This window comes from Musa acuminata, chromosome BXJ1-5 (genome assembly GCF_036884655.1).
Source record: "Musa acuminata AAA Group cultivar baxijiao chromosome BXJ1-5, Cavendish_Baxijiao_AAA, whole genome shotgun sequence".
NCBI classification, from domain to species: Eukaryota; Viridiplantae; Streptophyta; class Magnoliopsida; order Zingiberales; family Musaceae; genus Musa; species Musa acuminata.
The window spans coordinates 5,030,056-5,050,370 of NC_088331.1; the positions used below are offsets into that span (position 1 = coordinate 5,030,056).

The 20,315-nt window shown below is 37.9% G+C and overlaps 2 protein-coding genes across 11 annotated transcripts; one reads left to right on the plus strand and one right to left on the minus strand.

The window, feature by feature from the left end:
* The first annotated feature begins 291 nt into the window (after positions 1–291).
* On the plus strand, positions 292–9,524 carry LOC135673232 (TOM1-like protein 9). Of its 2 annotated transcripts, XM_065182048.1 has the most exons (10): positions 292–662; positions 2,058–2,136; positions 3,063–3,161; positions 3,248–3,361; positions 5,364–5,521; positions 6,209–6,290; positions 6,602–6,687; positions 7,477–7,647; positions 7,987–8,501; positions 8,747–9,524. In XM_065182048.1, the coding sequence occupies exons 1-10, from the start codon at positions 562–564 to the stop codon at positions 9,391–9,393; spliced, it is 2,052 nt and encodes a 683-aa protein (XP_065038120.1). In that variant the 5' UTR covers positions 292–561; the 3' UTR covers positions 9,394–9,524. The 2 variants fall into 2 exon arrangements, with proteins under 2 accessions (XP_065038120.1, XP_065038121.1); XM_065182049.1 differs by lacking the exon at positions 3,248–3,361.
* A 2,014-nt stretch (positions 9,525–11,538) lies between these two features.
* On the minus strand, positions 11,539–19,744 carry LOC135586203 (transcription factor bHLH68-like). 9 transcript variants are annotated; one of them, XM_065182057.1, is made up of 14 exons: positions 19,584–19,724; positions 19,385–19,460; positions 18,442–18,527; positions 18,249–18,354; positions 18,031–18,148; positions 17,858–17,947; positions 14,105–15,412; positions 13,717–14,005; positions 13,375–13,452; positions 13,155–13,220; positions 12,941–13,006; positions 12,648–12,698; positions 11,985–12,029; positions 11,539–11,909 (listed from the first exon to the last, which is right to left on the minus strand). In XM_065182057.1, exons 7-14 carry the CDS (start codon positions 14,395–14,397, stop codon positions 11,775–11,777), a joined length of 1,023 nt encoding a protein of 340 aa, XP_065038129.1. In that variant the 5' UTR covers positions 14,398–15,412; positions 17,858–17,947; positions 18,031–18,148; positions 18,249–18,354; positions 18,442–18,527; positions 19,385–19,460; positions 19,584–19,724; the 3' UTR covers positions 11,539–11,774. The 9 variants fall into 9 exon arrangements, with proteins under 9 accessions (XP_065038129.1, XP_065038123.1, XP_065038130.1 ...); XM_065182051.1 differs by having other exon boundaries at positions 19,358–19,460; positions 19,584–19,721; XM_065182058.1 differs by adding an exon at positions 17,328–17,618 and having other exon boundaries at positions 19,358–19,710.
* Between the last annotated feature and the right edge of the window lie 571 nt (positions 19,745–20,315).

The window sequence follows — 20,315 nt, forward strand, 5'->3', positions numbered from 1 at the left end:
AATTTAAGTGTCTATAATTATAAATTGTTTGGTTTATTTTAATTAAATGCGTTGTTCGACCTACGATGCATTGGACCGGTCGTCGGGCCGGTTCCGTAACTGCTTCCGTCATCATCCATGCGTTCGCCACTGTTTGATCGACACGTGGGCCCTGTGACGCTGCCCCCGCTCGGCACCGTTTCCGTCCTCATCCGTTCCTCGATCACGCAGCGGAATGACCGAAGCTTTTGTCCGTTTGTTTCCCGTTACGGTTTTCTTCTTTTTCTTCCAATTTTTTTCCCCTTTATTTAAATAAAAGGTTCGAGACGGGGAGAGATCCATATAGAAGTGGCTAAAGAAACACCGACTCGAGTGGGAGAAAGGGGAAAGGAGATTCGATCTGGAGCACGCGTCTGCCGATCGGGAGACGCCGCCATCGCCGCTTGGCTTCCCGGTTCTTCCATAGATTTCCGATTCCTGTCATCAGGGTTGGCGTGGCTCGGGTAGGACTCGCCGGAACCCGTTCGGATCTCGTCGGAGGGGTCGAGCTATCGGTCGATCGGGTTTTCTGGGGCCGCAGGGATGGCCGGCGCTCTGGTGGATCGTGCGACGAGCCATATGCTGATCGGCCCGGATTGGGCGATGAACGTCCAGATCTGTGATATCCTCAATCGTGATCCTGGGTATTGCTGTCGGTGTTGTTTACTGTTGTATTCGTTTGTGAGTTGAAATTACTGGTCCCTTGATGAGATGTGGTTGTGGCGTTTTTTTTCGTACGATGGAATCGTTGCAGCCAATTCCATTAAATTTTAGCAACTTTTTAGTTTTGCCTCCCCTTCCTTTTTTCTTGATTTGCTCGTAATGAAAAAGTTTGGATTTTTAGGCAGTATACGACGGAAATCGTTGATGGATGTCGTGAATTCTACTTTATAGGATAAGACGTGTTGACTGTGTGTCCATTTGTTAGAAATTCCACAAACGAAAAACCATTCTGACATTCTCTTTTGGTCTTCCTAGAAATTTTGATGAAAGTATGCACATTTGGAACCTTAGATCCAGTATAAATTAGGCTGATACAGGAAATAAGACCTTAGAGTGAGTATGTTCAGATCTGAACACTTTGCATTTAGATCTATTACTTTTGGTAAATAAAACACTAAGATCAATCAGCAACAACGTGCAACTCTTATTGGTAAAAATAAAACAATCTTGAATCTGGCTTCAAGAAGTTACTTGCATACAGTTGGTATGCTAGTTGCTTATACTTGTGGCATGACACATACACATGGCTTTGACAACATCCCAAGAGCTGCAGAGAAGGTGGTAACAATTTGTGATGCTATGATGAGAACGGCCTCAGATGAAAGATCATATTATTGATAGGAGCACAACCGGGAAGGAGAGACTAACATGTTATATTTATAATTTTTGGGTTTTCAAGCAACATCAGCTACATAAGAGAAGGCACGGAAGAAGGACCTTTTTTATGGTCCTGTTGTCTTTTACGTTATTTCAGTTGGTTTAAGGGTTGTCTTATCATCAGTGGATCAACTATAATTTCAGTTTTGTAGATAAAAGAAAGGCCAACTTGTATAAATATAGTTATCTCCAGCTAACAATGTGGGACTTGATGGCTATTAGTTTGACTATGATATCGTCTTCAACAGCTCTTAATGTTAGGAGACGATGTCTGTAACTAACCACATATATTTGGTGTTTACTTGTTCTTGTTGTCAGCTAAATTACCAAGGTTATAAAAATTTAAAGTCACTAAGTTTTTCTGGAGGACCCTTGTTGATTGACTGTCATAATGGGAAAATTATGGGATTAAGTTATTGATGTTGTTGTAAGCTTCTTTTTGTTTATCTGCTTATCTTTCTTTTAATGCTCGAAAGACATTTGAAATCAACTTTGCTATATGCTACACATGATGAGTAATATGACTGGTTGAATTGTTATGGACGAGGCAATGTATATTCTTGATGAGCTGTGTCTTTGAGATGTTGGGTGATTACATCTGTACTCTCTAGGTGAAGATACTCTGACACTAATTTAACTCTTCGCATTCATTTTACCAGACAAGCAAAGGATGTTGTTAGAGGCCTCAAAAAGCGTATTGGTCATAAAAATCCTAAAGTTCAGCTGCTTGCACTAACAGTAAGTATATATCTAACTTGTAATTCTTGTCATCAACTTTTGGAATTTATCATATTGGATAATCAACTTTATTCACGAAATTGTTTGTTTCGTATATACCTTTTTCCTACATGAATTCATCCAAGCTAACAATGACTACACTGTAGCATTCCATTTATTTATGATAATTAAAGGTACGGTTTGATCATAATAACTTAGGTGGAGGATGCCTCTGTGAAATTGACTCCACAGTTTAGGAATTGTGAAATTGACTCCACTTAGGAGCCATTAAAATTATTTGTCCTATTCTATTTTATGTCGACAATAAATTGGTTATTTTCTTTTCTTATTTGTTCTGTAGCTGATTTTGAGTTAGGCCTAGTACCAGTATACATCACAAAAACTTTTTTGTGGATTCCATGAGAACCAGGATTGGCAAAATACTAGCAAACTTAAGTTTATGACTTTTTCTTTTAACCTAGATGATCTCAGGATCAATTATGTTGTCTTCGAAGAGCACTCCTAGCATATGGTTGTTTGTTTGATCTGGATCCACATGTCTAGGTAAAATAATGCAGAAAAAAACAGCCTAGTCTAAGAGACTCCTATTGTTGCAAGGCGTGGGAAGGGATAGATATATGAACAAGATCTATGAAACTTAAGACTTGTGTTTCCTCCTATAGATGGATTGTGTAGGTTATATAAAGCACCGCTGGTGAAAAAAATGTGTTGATTAGGATCTATATCTATGCTCATGGCCTTTTGTATGACTTTTTTAATGGATCATATAATAAAGTTGAACCTTATGAACTAAAATTATTAGTGAAGGTTAACTTTTAAAATTTTGATGTTATTATATTTTGATTTTTTATTTGTGATATGCAAGTTTCTTTATTCCTTTATATTACATACAATAATTTAGGCCATATTTTCATATGAAATTGCAGCTGTTGGAAACAGTTACAAAAAGTTGTGGTGACATTGTCCATATGCATGTTGCTGAGAAAGACATACTCCATAAGATGGTCAAGATTGTAAAGAAGAAGGTTACATTTCCTGGGTTTATAATGGGCCTTTGTTTCATATGTCATGATGAAGATTCTTTTATATTGATGATGTTTTCATATTACAGCCAGATTTGCAAGTCAAAGAGAAAATTTTAGTATTAATTGACACTTGGCAAGAAGCATTTGGTGGCCCTCGTGCAGCATATCCACAATACTATGCTGCATATCAGGACCTGTTGGTAATTGTCAAATTTATTAATTTTTGTTTGTCTAGCATGATAACTGTATATGTACTATTGTGAAGCACTCAACACTTCAAATGCTTGACGTGTCTTTTCAGATATATTTCCACAGGTTTCAAATACTTCTCCACATATATTTGATATCTCGAAACATTAGAAAACTTGTATCATCTATCCTTTTTTATGGCAATAAATGGTACATACGGTAGGCTACATATATCATTTCAGGATGCCATCTTTTGGTTAACATACATGTAGTCGAGGCTTTTGACTTAGTCCTTAATGTTTTGCATTTGCGTTTGAGGTGTTTTGTGGATGTTTGCAATTTATGTTATTGGTTGTTATGCATCATATGAATTAGATATTGTAGAAATGATAGGTTGTAATGAAAATATAATATATATAAAAAAAAGCACCGGTTGCTTTTTCTTTGTCATGTCTTACATTTATAAGACATGTAGTCATATGCTGGCATGTCTATTTCCATCATTCGTATCTACACTTGTTGAAGAAAAAAATTCATCCAAATGAGTAGTGTTTTGGAACCTTATGTCGTGGCTTGGGAGTCGGTACAGCTTGGTCCTGAGTCGAGGGCATAAGGTTGTCCACGTGAAGAGGACGAAGGAGTGAGGTCGGGTCGGGAGGTTGTATCCTAAGCTCCTGCTGTGCACTCAAAGCCGACCCGAGGTGGGGCTTGATTGGCTTCGTATGCGTCTATCCTACACAACAAATCGATGTTGGGAGGGGGATTCGCGACTCGACCCCTCCCATGGTTAGCCAGTAAGAGTATTTTGTGGGGTAAAAAGTTCGATCTCCTTTCTATGGGCTAGGGGGTTTGCTTTTATACTTAAGGAGCTGCCCTAAAGGTGTGTGGGTCGTTAATGCCCGTTGTTGTCCTCGTTCGGCGTCGTCGACCCGTACACTCCCGATGGCATGGGCTGACCCGTCCTGTTCCTCGTCGTGCGGCATCGACACGTACGGTTTCCGACGATTCGGATAGGTTTGTCCGGTCCCCCATCATGTAGTACCAACCCGTACGGTTCTAGGTGATGCGGAAATAGTCATGCACCAGCTGCCAGCTTGGTTGTCTTTGCTGTAGACGTGTGTCAGGTCATTCCACGTTGGCTCCCTAGCGGCTGCCAACTGTCGGTCTGCGATCAATGTTGAGATATTCCTTATCACCTTGCTTGAGCTAGTATAACAGCACCGACCACAGACCAACAATTGGCAACCACCAAGGAGCCGACGTGGAACGACTCAACGCATGTTTGCAGCAAAGATGATCGAGTTGGCAAACGACGCAGACTATTTCCGCATCATTGAGAACCGTACGGGTCGACGCCGCATGATGGGGGATCGGACAAACCTCTTCAAGTCGTCGGAAATCGTACGTGTCGACACCTCACAACGAGGAACAGGACGAGTCGGCCCGCGTCGTCGGGTGTGTACGGGTCGGTCGAACCGAACGAGGACAACAATGGGCATTAACGACCCGCGCACCTTCGGGTCGGCTCTGTAGGTATAAAAGCAAACCCCTAGCCCAGGGGAAGGGGATTGAACCTTTTACCTCACAAAATCCTCTTACTGACTTAACCATCGGAGGGTTCGAGTCGGGAATCCCCCTTCCGACCTTGATCTATTGTGCAGGGTCGAGATGCATGCGAAGCTGATTAAGCCCCACCTCGAGTCGGCTACGAGTGCGAAGCAGGAGCTTAGGACACAACCTCCCGACCTCACTCCTTCGTCCTCCTCTTCACGTGGACGACCATTTACCCTTGGCTCAGGACCAAGTCATACCGACTCACAGGCCACGAGATAAAGTTCACAACAAGTAGTGATAATAATAACGCAAAGGAAGTTACACTTTCTGTGGAGGTTTTTTAAATTAAAATTCAAATATTGGGTGTTGGGTTACTGTCACTTGTAGGTTCTTGACATTATGATATCTTAGTGACCCCTTCTGCCCTCACACCACTCTGCCTTTTTTTTTCTTCATTAGCAAGCTGGAGCTGTATTTCCGCAGAGGACTGGGAGGTCTGCTTCTATATTTACTCCACAAAATCAGCCTTTGACATTGTATCCTCCATCTGCACGGAGTACTGATGATCACCAAGAAGTGCCTGAAACATCAGTCGGATCTGATTTTCCTGCTTTAAGGTGTATGCCTAACTCCTATCTTCTAATCCTTAAATGTATTTTACTTGCAAATCATACTAGCAGGAATAATGCTCTGTGGTTCTGACATCTCTTATTCCTTTTCTCATTTTTGTCATTTCTCCATACTTTTAGCTTAATTGTCAGACTAGGACTCATTTACCTTTAGTACTAATGTTAAGGAACTATGTTGGCCATTTACTGATCATATATTGCCTATGAGCTGAAATTAGATAGTCATATTCAACAAAGTGGAACAAAGAAATGAGGTGAGCATATTTTGATGTAACTTCCTAATACAAAACACATTCCCAGCTTATAGTCCTCAATTGAACATATTGTACTGTTTTTTATCATGATATTCATTAAATGCTAGTCTAATTTATCAAAAAAAAATCTAGCCAAGCTAAAGATACGGATTGTGCAAAAGTGGCTTAAAGTTTTGAACTTCTTTATTTTCGTGTATATTTTCCATGTACAAATTCATAGATGTGAATATTGGAGTCGGGTTGGCACATGTAGGCGGGAACTCTCCAAAATGCTAACTAGTTTAATTTACTTACAAACAACCTTTTTGATCTACATTATTTTCAGAAAAAACTAGCAAATTGCAGTACCTTTTCCCGTTATGTGATCCCTTCAACATTTATCACTGTTACCATTTAGGATTAATTTTGTTTAATTTTTCAGCCTGACAGAAATTCAAAATGCTCGTGGCATCGTGGATGTTCTTGCTGAGATGTTGAATGCCATAGACCCTGGGAACAGAGAGGTATTGTCAGTGTGGCACTTCTGTATTAAATTTAGAATCCTTGAAATGTATTTCGAATCCTGAGAATCTTGACCCATGCTTTTAGACCATCATATTTCAACATGATTATGCTAGATAACACCATTATGCTCAATGACTTGTTCTTATCTTCTTAAACACCTATAAATTAATTACACAATTTAAGTGGTCCCTGTAAATTGAGATTTTTTTGTGTGTTTTATCCAATAGTACAATCTCTGACATGATTTTTTAGGCTATGGCTGATATAGCATAATCACACAACTGCCACCTGCTCCAACTTTCATTTTCAGGGGCTCAGACAGGAGGTTATTGTTGACCTTGTTGACCAGTGTCGAACTTACAAGCAGAGGGTAATGCAGCTTGTCAACACAACCACGTAAGTTTATTAGTAAATTTTTAATACTTTTGACATTTTCAAAGAGAAGGTAGAAATTTAGAATATGTGTGTATGCTGTAGTCCTTTTTGGAGAAATCAGTTCCTCTTATATGGCATTTGAACTTGTTCCAATTCCCTCAGCAAATCTATCTGTTTTATCATGTATTAGTAAAAATAAACAAAGGCCTAGTGTCTTTAGCAAACTTATCCTAAAATAACACAATATAGGAATTTAGACTGGTGTGTATGCTATGATCCTTTTCTATGGCATTTGAGCTTGTTCAATCTCCTTCTACACTCATACTTTCTATTTTATTATTTTATTAGTAAAAATAATAAGTCCTACCATCTTCTTTTAAGAACAAACATCTTTATTCATATTTTCCATCCCTTTTCTTTCCTTGCTGTGAACTTTTATCCTTTGTTTATAGTTGGTGGAGCCAGGTATAGCAAAGTTGATATTGTGATGAATGTAGGCAATGGATTGTGCGTGCTGGCTGGCATGTACTGTGCCAGTGGGTTTCGGCGGACAGTTGTTTGTGAACTGGGACAACTGTGGGCCATGATTGACACATGACCAACAAGGCGTGGCATGGTCCCCATCCGAAGTTGCATGGATCCATTCATGCCATGCTAGTCGCTTCTGCTGTGAGGATAGAATCCTTGGGGCATAACCTGTTTGCGATATGATGAAGTGTTTTCATATTTTGGTGCTGCCTGGTTTATCATACCTGTCTGCAAAGACATGGGATTCATTTTTCATTATTTCTGTTTGCTTCTCTGTAACAGAGATGAGGAGCTTCTTTGTCAAGGACTTGCTCTTAATGATGACTTGCAGCGTGCACTCGCCAAACATGATTCTGTTGCAGCAGGGATTGCCGTTCAGGTGGAGAAGCCAAAAACCCTTAAAGCACTTGTAGATGTTGATGATTCTGCAGCCAGCAAAGACACAGATCAAAGGTGATTAATTTTCCCTTACCATTGTTTGCTTGTTAAAGCACTGCAGTATAACAGTTTAGAAACATGTTATTCTATCTATTAGATGTTATAAGGAGTACAAAACTTGATTCTTGCTAAGCCTTGTGGCTTTCCAGTAGGGTAGATCTATGCATAGCAGTTTGATTATTTGAATATTACCGGCCTTCTCAAATACATGTAATTGAGAGTGTTTTATGAGTATACTAAACCTTTGACCGTCTTTGATTCTCTTCAAAAAAGTGATTTACTACTTAGGTGGTGGTTTCTTTGTTAACTCCAGATGTTAAGTATATTTCACTTTGTGATGCATGTGATATGTAGGTCCAGCACAGGCACCAGTAGCAACCAGCCTCCTCTTCAGCAATTATCATTGCCGGCACCTCCAGTCTCCAATAGTTCTGCAACCTCATTAGCAATAGTTGATCCAAACATAGATCTTCTCAGCGGAGAGGATTATAGTAAACCTGCAACTGAGAATATGCTAGCCCTTGTTCCTGTCAGTGAACCACTTACTAATTCTGCTTCTGACCAAAACATCTTAGCCCTTTCAGACATGTTTTCCAACACTAGTGCTCAAGTGAACAATAACAATCCTACAAACGTTTCTGATTCTTCATTGACATTGTCAGCCCCACAGGCTTATCCTTCTGTATCACCACTTCAGCTGCAGCCCCAGCTGGTGCAGCAGCCTGCCCCTTATCCTAATGGAAACAACCCAGGACCACCTCGATATGAGCATGCGATTAATGATGGTTCACAGTTAAACCAAGCAAATACTGTGTGGAATGGTCAAGTTATTCCCAGCTTAACATCACAGCAGGCAACACAAGGTTATGGTAAGCCAAATTATTTGCTTGATTATTTTTCTTTTAATTGCATTTATTACATCAGCCATGTCATAATTATATGCTTGGAGTATTTGCTTTCTGAATGTAAGACAAGTGGCACAGACCAGTGTTTGCTGGGAAAAGTTTGTTTAGCTTTCACATTGAGATCAACCGATGTCAGCTGCTGTATGAGAGGAGAGGTTTCAATTGATTTATTATCTGTAAGCTCTGAATGCTAACATTTCATTTTTCAGGTATAAATGACCAAAATGGAATTCTTCCTCTACCCCCTTGGCAAGCTCAACCTGTGCGGACTACTGAATTGCCTAATTTGCAGCCTCAACCTATGCAAAATGGCCATCTTGGAGGTGTGAATTCTTTACCGGGGCCAATTAACCAACCCGGAAGCATGCAACTCCAAGCCCCCCAATCCATGCCGGGCAGCTTTATGGGGGTAATGCATCCGCAATTTATGTTAGGAACACAGTTTGGAGGTCTGCAACCGCAGTTTGTGCAGGGTAACCAATATGTGGGGCAGAACGGTCAGATGACTGCTATATATTCGCAGCAAATGCTCGGAGGACATTTGCCTGCTATCAATCAGCAAACTCTCTCCGGCGTCCAGATGACCGGTTATGGGTACAGGAGGCAACCAGAGTCCCAGTTCTATGATCCAAGGGTTACTGCATACAATTATTCCAGCCCAGAGGAGATTTCCCAGAGGATGTATGGGCTCTCCATGCAAGGCAATAGCATGTTTGTGAATAAGACTTCTTCCAACCAGAGCTCAATGCCCTCTTACCTGCATCAATCCAACATGCCATCAAAGCCTGATGATAAACTTTTTGGTGATCTTGTTAATATGGCCAAAGCAAAGCAAAATAAAGTTGGAAGCCTGTAAGATCAGCTTGGGACCATTTTAAATTGTCTTTGGCATTCTTTTATGTTTCTGTACTTGTTCCAATGGTTTTTGTTATATAAATTTGTCTTTCGATCGCGGATCTCATGCTGAATGATTTCCCGACAGATTAATACTTGTCTTTGAGTTTATCATACAAACTGCACTGTCTCTACTAATCTCTCTCTCTCGAACTTTTTCATTTGGTTAATCAGTTAAGCTGTGCATTGCAAACCATATATATGCCTTTAAGAAGTATGCTTCCAATTGTCTCTGGCAAACACCATGGCAAAGTCTACATCAACTCCCCAGTAGATGCTAGCTAGAAGAAAAACCAGTATTATATCTCAGTCATGCCTTCTTTAACTACATAAAGCTGCTCTAGATGTGCTTATACTGCTCAATTTATTATTGTCTTGATGAGAACTAAAGTTATCCAAGTTCTTGACCCAAAAATATCATATTTAAGTTTTTTAATTGAATTGATGCTCAATTGATTTTGGCTCATCGACGATCCATATCAATTTCAAAGAGAACTACGATGTTAATCTCATAATCGATAAAAAAAAATAGCTAGTTTATTTTAAATTCATCATCGATATCAATATTTTTTTTTTATCTCACAATATATTTTTTGTGATGAAGATAAAAGATAAATAAATGCTGAATATATGCTACGATTCATCATCGATATCGATATATTTTTTTTCTCATAAATATATTTTTTGTGATGAAGATAAAAGATAAATAAATGCTGAATATATACTACGATTCATCATCGATATCGATATTTTTTTTACCTCACAATATATTTTTTGTGATGAAGGTAAAAGATAAATAAATGCTGAATATATACTACGATTCATCATCGATATCGATATTTATTTTTATCTCACAAATATATTTTTTGTGATGAAGGTAAAAGATAAATAAATGCTGAATATATACTATGATTCATCATCGATATCGATATTTTTTTTTATCTCACAAATATATTTTTGTGATGAAGGTAAAAGATAAATAAATGCTGAATATATACTACGATTCATCATCGATATCGATATTTATTTTTATCTCACAAATATATTTTTTGTGATGAAGGTAAAAGATAAATAAATGCTGAATATATACTACGATTCATCATCGATATCGATATTTTTTTTACCTCACAATATATTTTTTTTTATGAAGGTAAAAGATAAATAAATGCTGAATATATACTACGATTCATCATCGATATCGATATTTTTTTTTATCTCACAAATATATTTTTGTGATGAAGGTAAAAGATAAATAAATGCTGAATATATACTACGATTCATCATCGATATCGATATTTTTTTTTATCTCACAAATATATTTTTTGTGATGAAGGTAAAAGATAAATAAATGCTGAATATATACTACGATTCATCATCGATATCGATATTTTTTTTTATCTCACAAATATATTTTTTGTGATGAAGGTAAAAGATAAATAAATGCTGAATATATACTACGATTCATCATCGATATCGATATTTTTTTTACCTCACAATATATTTTTTATGATGAAGGTAAAAGATAAATAAATGCTGAATATGTACTACGATTCATCATCGATATCGATATTTATTTTTATCTCACAAATATATTTTTTGTGATGAAGGTAAAAGATAAATAAATGCTGAATATATACTACGATTCATCATCGATATCGATATTTTTTTTACCTCACAATATATTTTTTTTTATGAAGGTAAAAGATAAATAAATGCTGAATATATACTACGATTCATCATCGATATCGATATTTTTTTTTATCTCACAAATATATTTTTGTGATGAAGGTAAAAGATAAATAAATGCTGAATATATACTACGATTCATCATCGATATCGATATTTTTTTTTATCTCACAAATATATTTTTTGTGATGAAGGTAAAAGATAAATAAATGCTGAATATATACAATGATTCATCATCGATATCAGCTTCTGCATATTACTGCCAAACATAAATAATGCTGAACATATGCTACGACTCAGTGGTACGTGCAGCTGATGCTATAAACCGGCATGACGTCGACCTCAGTGGTACTTGCAGAGTCTTCCTTTCCTCCATGGCTTCTCTTGTTTAACTAATGATTAGTGTGGCATGAGAACCGTCTAAATTGAAACCCTAATTGCCACATTTCAAGAAACTGCTGATAGATCACACTGGAGTAAAGATACAATCATAGCTGATCGCCGAGAGAATCTATAGAACAAACATGTCTCTGCCATCTGGCTGATCGCAATCCACAGCATCATAAGCGATCAGTCTTCTCTTTCGGCAGAGTGACAGCCAATGATGCCTTGCCAACCTGCAGTCCCCAAAGCAGGCAAAGCAACAAGTCGTAAGCCTCAACGGAAGCCCCCACCGAGCGCTGGAGCCCAGAGATCGGCTCCATTACCACTCCCTACATGCATCATGAAGGCGACAGGGACGAGGCAGAGCCCTCGACTCCTGAGGTCTTTCTTCTGTTCATCATTGCATTCCTGCAGTAACGAAGAATGGCAGCAAAACAATCATACTCTTTGGAAGTCGATCGATCGATATCATTTGCAAAGTACCTGATCTTGTTCTCCACCGTTCTTCATGCCATTCTCATTCAAGATCTGCATTTGTCCCGGGAACGATAAGAGTAGAGGCAATGAGTGGCGGTGGTTGATTTCCTTTAACGTCGTATACGAGCTTAAAGTGATGCACATTTAACCTCTGGTCTCGAGGGAAAGGAGAGTAGAGTAGAATTCTATGAACGACCTACCTAGCGTAACATGTGAAAGTAGAAGAAGACAAACCCTAGAAGAAGAAAGCGGAAGATATATATATATGCATAGATACTGAAAAGATACCGCCTATCTTTCGTTCACAGGTTGTCGAGCAATGCCACTAAAGGCTGACTCAGTGCAAGACTATGGGCACAACTCGTGACCGCGACATACATCAATGGGGCAAAAGAGATGGGGATCAGTGATTTGTGGGTTAAGCCGCTGACAGTACGCAGTGCTACTACAGCACACCGAGAGGAACCGAGTCGATCTTATAATGAGAACTCATCAAAAATAGACTCTTCAACAATGAAAACAACTAATCTTACAGTATGTGTAAGCTCAGAAACAGATCCAATTATGTGAATTTTTTGTATGGTTTTCGTGCATGCGCGCGCGTGTATGTGTGGGAGAGAGAGAGAGAGAGAGAGAGAGGATGGTAGGGATGAGGGTATGATTACTTACAGGCTGACTCAGGTCTCCTGATGCAGCGGGCAGGTACGACGAGCTCAGAACCTACATGAAAGAAAGGGATGGTTGAGACACTGAGGAACTGCAGACGCATGGCTTTACAAGACCACCAGGCAACAAAAAGATACTGCATCGCAACAAACACTAATTCGATGCTGTGTCAATTGCTTTTTCTGCGTGCCCTCTCACCACATCCTCCCTCTTCCTCTCAGCTTGCTTTCAGTGCACAAGAGAGAGAGAGAGAGAGAGAGAGAGAGAGAGAGAGAGAGAAGGAGAGAGAGATTGACCTCAATTTGACTGTGGAGGAATCTGATGTAGCCAATGGCTTCTAGCAATACGGATGCAGTGTCTGTCTGAAAAGTGTAGTTCTTGTCAGATCTCCTTTCGATTGAACAACAAATATATATATATATATATATATATATATAAAAGAGAATTTGGAACCTTAAATTAATTTGCTGCATAAACTCCATGTAAATTTGAAGTAGGCTTTCCTAATACCTTTCCAAATGGGGAAACTATCTGGTGAAGTGCTGTAATTCTCTCCCCTAACTTCTCCTTCCTCACCTGTAAGAAACCATGGTAAGATATTTCTAGACTATATAAAGAATGTGAATACACACACACACACACACACACACACATATATATATGCTCTTAGTTTTCTTCTTTAACGAAATAGGTTTGCTGAAATATAGTCGGATGGTAGATATATATGAACCTTGGGATTAGATTTTGGGGAGGAAGAGCCTTCGAGCCTAGCCTTCTTGAATGCTGGAGCAGTTTCTATGCTGTTGCACTTGGGAAAGAAGCAAGATTCGATTAGAAGAAATAGTAGTCAGGAAGGAATTCATTTACGTGTGCATATAGTTTTATGATTCGGAGTAAAGAAAGCATATGGATATACTGTTGCAATTGGATATAATTTATGATTTAGATGACAGTAAATGTCATCTTTTCAAAGCTCAAGACATGATTTTAGACAGATCAGTACTGAAAATTATCATCTGTTCAATTACATTTAACTCTGGAGGTGATGCGATTTGATGCATGTTTCTCTCACCTCAGATGAAGTGTCCGGGAGCTGATCTGCTTTGCTCGAGAAGGTCAACACATTGGTGCTGAAGCTAGTCGTGATGCAGGAGCTGGGAGATGAAGCTGGTAGGACTTGGCTCCATGTCGATTTAGAGGCGTGGATTTCTTCGTTCATGTGCACGTATCCTCTTCCACACAACTCTTGTTCTGTGTCAGCTATCTGTGCAGGAGCTGATGGGTAGACCTGTTGCTCACAGTTCATGGTCTGCAAAGGCATCATCAAACCATGCTTCTCTTCTTCTCCCACAAACCCTCCGCTGAAAGATCAACACCATGACAACAAAATCTCTAATTGGAAGTCATGTCACAAAGAGAGAGAGAGAGAGAGAGAGAGAGAGAGAGAGAGAGAGTGTTACAACAAGAGCTGGCACCATGACTCTGGTATGCCTTGGCCATCTTGCCAAGAAGTCATTGGAGTATTAGAAGGCCGTGAGAACTGAGGGCAGACCGAAGAAGAGGACGAGGACCGAGAAGAAGAAGAAGTAGAAGAAGAAGAAGAAGAAGAAGAAGAAGAAGAAGAGGGCCGAGGAGGTGGTCTCATGTCACCGTTCGTGCTCCACCACCAGGTTGGTTTTCCTTCCACCATCTGCTGCACCATGGAACTCTGAAACACTCCTCTTCTCATGCCTGCATGTTGTTTCTCCTCCATCTCTCTTTATACTTCCACACCCTTTATTTGTTGACACTGCAACTCAATTCTAATTCGAAGCCTTTCTTTCTGTTCTAATAACGGAGAGAAAAGAATGAGAACACAAGCATGCTCGGAGAAACCTAAATAAATACTCACTGAAGCCTCTTGTGGTTTATCTTCTTCTCTTTCTCCCTTCTTTAATACTTTTGCTTGTGTTATATGTTTCTTCATATTCTTTCTTCATCCTTCTTAATTTTTCCTGCTTTTGTTATATGATAAAGTAGGGCAAAAAGGAGGTGGCAGTGCATTCACAACAGGAGATGGTAGTGAATGTGTATCGCAAGGTTGGCAATATAGGCTTGGCCACATGAATGGCACTCTCAGAACCTCCATTTACCCAACTGTTCTAATTCGATGGGGATTTGATGAGGCATGAGTCTATCCTCCATTGAGAAGAAGAGTTAAGCGTGTGGTAATTATGATCAAAGAAAGAATCTTTATTTATCATATGAATCCTGTGACAAAGAAGATCAAATTAAGATGACCCTAATCTTTATTTTTCATGCATCTGAATCTACCTGACCAGCTAAAACCATATGGAGCTGAGATGAGTTTGGGTAGAAAAGTAGGAAAGGATTTGATTCCCAAGTAATAGATGAATTAATGTTCCTAAATGATGAATTAATAGTGAGAGAAGCAATTGTTGGGCATAATTGTGAATATACATATACAATAAACCAATTTAGAACAATCAGTGGCAATTTATACCAAAACAATTTAGAACAATTAGTCACAATCTTCAGTAGAAGCAGCATTTGTAAGCTGACATTGGATTATTGGGATTGAATAGAGGCAGTCATGGGCAGTCCTCTCTCTCTCTCTCTCTCCCTTTTAGCACTCCTATGGCTTGTCTGCATCTGGCCACCAACATATTCCTTTGTAGATTGCAGCAGCTTCACTTTCCTGTAGCTTTGCCTGGTGAATAATCATGGTTCAGTTTTAGGTTGCAGAGGCTATGTAGATCCAGTACAACCTACAGTCCACAAGTTCAAAGAAAAACTATTAATGATTTATCAAGATAAAGCTTCCTTTTTTCCATAAATATTCAAAATGTAGATCTGTTTTTTTCTCCAAATCAGGTAGCTTCATCCTGAGATGTAATAGGCCAACAAACCAAAGCTCACACTGTAGAAAGTGTTCTTGAAGGCTGCACACTTAAATAACTCAGGTTTAGGTAGTGAAATTTCTGTACTGGTGCCTACGTTTGCAACAAAATTCACAAGCCAAAAGATCTGGTAGACACTGACAAGGTCATAAATCATTACAAACAAGCTATGCCTCAATATTCTAAGAGGAACTAAGAATATGGGGAAAAAAATTCACAGTAACTCACTTAGCTTTACTCACCTCCTCACCAACATAACTGATGCCAGCTCTCTGTAGAAGCTATTTACATTAATGATGCTTATATTTAAATTTTTATCCCTAAGACACCATCAAACAGTTTTTGAACTCAGGATGATTGTTTAATAAGTTCACAAAACAAATAAAGATGGGTTTTCTCCTTTAGTACATCAGGATAATTATTCATCAGGGGCAAATATATAGTCACTAGCATCTACAAGAACTTCTACTGACTTGAACTCATCTAAGAACATACAAGTCGTTCAAATGAGTGTCATGCCCCCAAATCGAAGGACATGACGATGCACGGATGACCACGAGTTAGACTAGTTCAAGTCTGACCATACATTTTTTTCTATTCCAATCTAACTCGCGGTCACCCAAATGGAAAACTAATACACACTATAACTACATAAAGCAAAAAGACAATCACGATACTCAAGAGATTTAACTTAATACAAGAACAAAAGATTATTACATCATAGAATATCACCTAACTATTTCATATATCCAAGTCACATTTCTATTTAAATAATTACTTTCAATAGGCCTTTAACATATAATTCTTCCTGACACATGCGGAGTACCAAGATGCATATCCAACCCTAGATCAACCATACATTCTTCGATGAATTAACTGTGGAGATGGGGTAAGTGGGGTGAATATTTAAATAAAACACCTAAGTAAACAAGCCTTCCTCATAGGGCTGATAAGCAAGGATTTAAACTCATTATAACTAGTCAAGTCACAAACAAAATAATAATATTAATAGCATATGCATTTCATACAATCAGATCAATAAGTGCAGGAATAAAGAAATACTCCAACTTATCACATACATTGTGCCCTCATATTCATGGATTATTACATTTCTCTTTTTTCTTTTTTTATACATATATCATATGTCGCATACTTTTTAAGATAGTCAGGTACATACTAAACTCGAGGGAATCAAATCCCACCAACATCCTTGGTGGACTTAAATGCCATCCAACGTGTCGAGTCACGGGTATACCACCCAAGGGTACATCTCTCGTAGGATGATAGCACGTTACCCTAGAAAATCATCTGATAAAATATTTTCTTTATGATTCCCCCTACAAGGCTACTATCAGATATCACTCTCATACTACCTCATTGACTCCACCTCGGTGGACTTAAACATCATCCATTCGCCGATCTGAAGGTTTACTACCTTTGGAATCCACAATAATATAATCACTCGTAGTGGAATTAATGAGAACTAACTTAAAAATACATAAATACATATATAACATTTGCACTGATCTTCTTTGCCACTTGCTATAACCACATACATCTTCACATGCACTAATTCATGATAAACAAAAGTTCATGATTAAAACAATCACACTAACACATCATCGAAGTATATCATGGTACACGTATATAAAGAACAGGAATCATATTTAAAGCAAAGCCTATACCTCTTTATCATATCCAAGCAACTTACCCCCAGATTTTTACTATTTAAAAATAAAAATTAATATTTTAAAAACACTATTTGGGTCGACGAGCCACTTGCCTTGTCGGAGTCCAAGCTAATCACTTCAACTCTAGTCACTTTATTGGAATTTGATGAGGTATCCAAACCATTCAGTAGTTGCAGTGTATCAAACTAATTTAAAATCCAAACATCCCATGAATGGCACATTTCTGTGTTCTGGTCTCACCCATGCAGCTTACAAGATTCTATGCGTTATATGTACATCCAACAACACCTTCCCATGGCTTGTCAAACTTGTCGACTAGTGTAACTCAACTTGTATAACGTTCTTTGTAGACATTCCCTTGGCAAATAGTAGCTTTCAAAAATCTAATGACATCGGAGATAAAGGAAACATGGACCACGTTAGTTTCTTTCCAGACCAGTAACCATATCAATATTCTTCTAGCCATAGACTGAATAGACAGATGGTGTGAAGAACTATTTCTGTTTAGGGATAATCAAAGGCACATGGATCATCTAACAAAATATATAACTGATGTCATCACCAAAGTGATACTAACAAAGAAAGCTAAAGTTACACTAATTCAAGACACATTTCTAATCACCTTTAGATTGTCTTCCAGTATACGAGTAAACTAATTCTGAAGCTCAGAGCCACGGATATACATCAATATTTCCTGCCAATCAGGAGGGTTCTGCAAATAGACAAAAGTTCAAGGATAACAAATAAGCATCCTTCAGAAATAACCAAAAAGAAAAGACCCTCATCAGGCATTACATTGAATCGTCCCAAGTTAGGCTTCAACTTCCCAGCCAACACTTTAAGTGCAGTTGACTTTCCAATACCATTTGTCCCAACCAGACCCAGAACCCGTCCAGGTCTTGGAACTGGCAACCTGTGTAATAAATATCCATTATACAGAATCCATATAAAAGAAAATTATAGAAACAAAAATTATAACATCATGTATGTTCTGAAATAAAATTTCTGCCAACCTGTGCAATTTAAATATATTTGGACCATACCGGTAGGTTGTATCTTTATCTAAATCCTTTGGTAGATTGAATGATTGATAATCTGAATGGCCTCAAATGGGCATTTCTACAACCAAATAACAGAGTTTAGATATATCTTAAAATACTTGAAGACCGAAATGGACAATAGAAACCAAAGGGAAGATCCAAAGACCTTAACACAAATATGACATCCAATGCATAACTCCTCAGAAATAAAAGCAATTTTTGAGCCAGGGGTTACTTCTATGCACAGTTTTCCTGTCAGAGGCAGAAAGATGAAGTAATATAAGCTCATAATGTGATTACAGTAGGAACAGAAATCAATAAACAATACGAAGTCCAAGTAGAGAGGGAAATGGTTATTTACAATAAGAAATGAAATGGAAAGCTCTTGCAGTCAAAAAGAACTTTATAATGGTTTTCTAGAAGATCAAAATAAGAAGCCTGGTCGTGTGTGGGGTGGAACTAGATATCAATCAACTAAACAAGTTGTGGCATCTAATCTCATAAAATTACTGTTTTAAAGGAGTAATATTTCTAGAAGGTCCTTTCAATTTTAATGATTTTCCTAAATTTACTGACCAGTAATTTTATAATAAAAAAATTGAAGAAGTTATCCATCTACATATGATGAATTTTCCACATTAGGAATCCTATTCATCACATTGCTCGCATCTCAACACTGCTTTAAGAAAAGTGGACTCCTACAATTTCACTCAGATAAGTGCTAATAACCTAAAAAAAGCACAAAGCCAAATGCTTCACTACGTTTACTAATCTGGCTTCCTTGTTTCAACTTTTCCAACTAAGGCAGGCCATTATGAAGTCTGCGTAATTGTATGTGTGCCACACAGACGACCATCTAAATCAGTTGCATACCAGATGGGCCTTTTAAAAGCTAGAATCTTCACAATAATAGTCGAATACAAATTTGGCTCTTGAGTTGAATCATAAGGGGAAAAAAGGATAGGACACTAGGGCATAGCAATTGCAGTTCCTCCTTTTTAGTGTGATAAGCCGACTTTGTGAAACAACATCTACAATCAACTTATTGAATCAAAAATTTTCGCTAACCAATTGCATCCCACCTAAGATAACTAAGAAAAGATACAGACTTCCAATAAAGGATTATGGTCAGCCAATCCGCCATGATGAAGGGGACGACAATCTAGCGCCACCGCGGAATTTAGCCTAATCCATGAGCACAGAAGAAGTGAGAGAAGCAAATCATGATAAATACCAATTATACAAGCTGTAACGCTGTTTAGAGATCGATCGAGAAGAAAAGAGGAAGAAGGGTGCGAGGTGTCACACCACATGCTACTGGCTCTTCGCGGAAGAAATAGGAACCCTAAGTCGGTATTCAATGCGCGAGATATACGAAGAAGAAGGGATTAGTTGTCCGCTCGGCCGACCCTGAACCCGACCCCTACCCGGTTCGGTTCACTAATCAGATCGTTTTGAGTGTATATGGACCCTATTAACCTTCCTAATTCTTTAATATATAATACTCGTATGCTAGCGAAAGTACATCCTTTATAAAAGGTCATGGGTTCGAACTTACATAATAGCTTAAAAACTTTTATATTTAATATTTTTTATTTCCATTTAATTCTTTATAATATTTCTATTTTGATATTATTTCAAATATAATTATAAAAATTAAAATAAAAGATTGTAAAATAGTATTATTTACTAATTAGACTATCTAAATCTTAAAATAAATTAAATGCTTGAATTTTTATTTACTATCAAATAAATAATATCCCTTCAATATGTTTATCTCATTCCTAGCATCTTATTTTATTGTATCATAATCTTTATTTTTATAATATTATTCATATATTTTATATTTGAAACATATACACACACACACACACACACACACACACACACATATATATATATATATATATATATATATATATATATATAGGTGTATATATGTGTGTGTGTGTGTGTATATATACTTTTAATATTAAACATCAATCAAAACTAACATTTATGGATTTTCAACATTGAAGCTGAAAACACAAATTTGAGGCA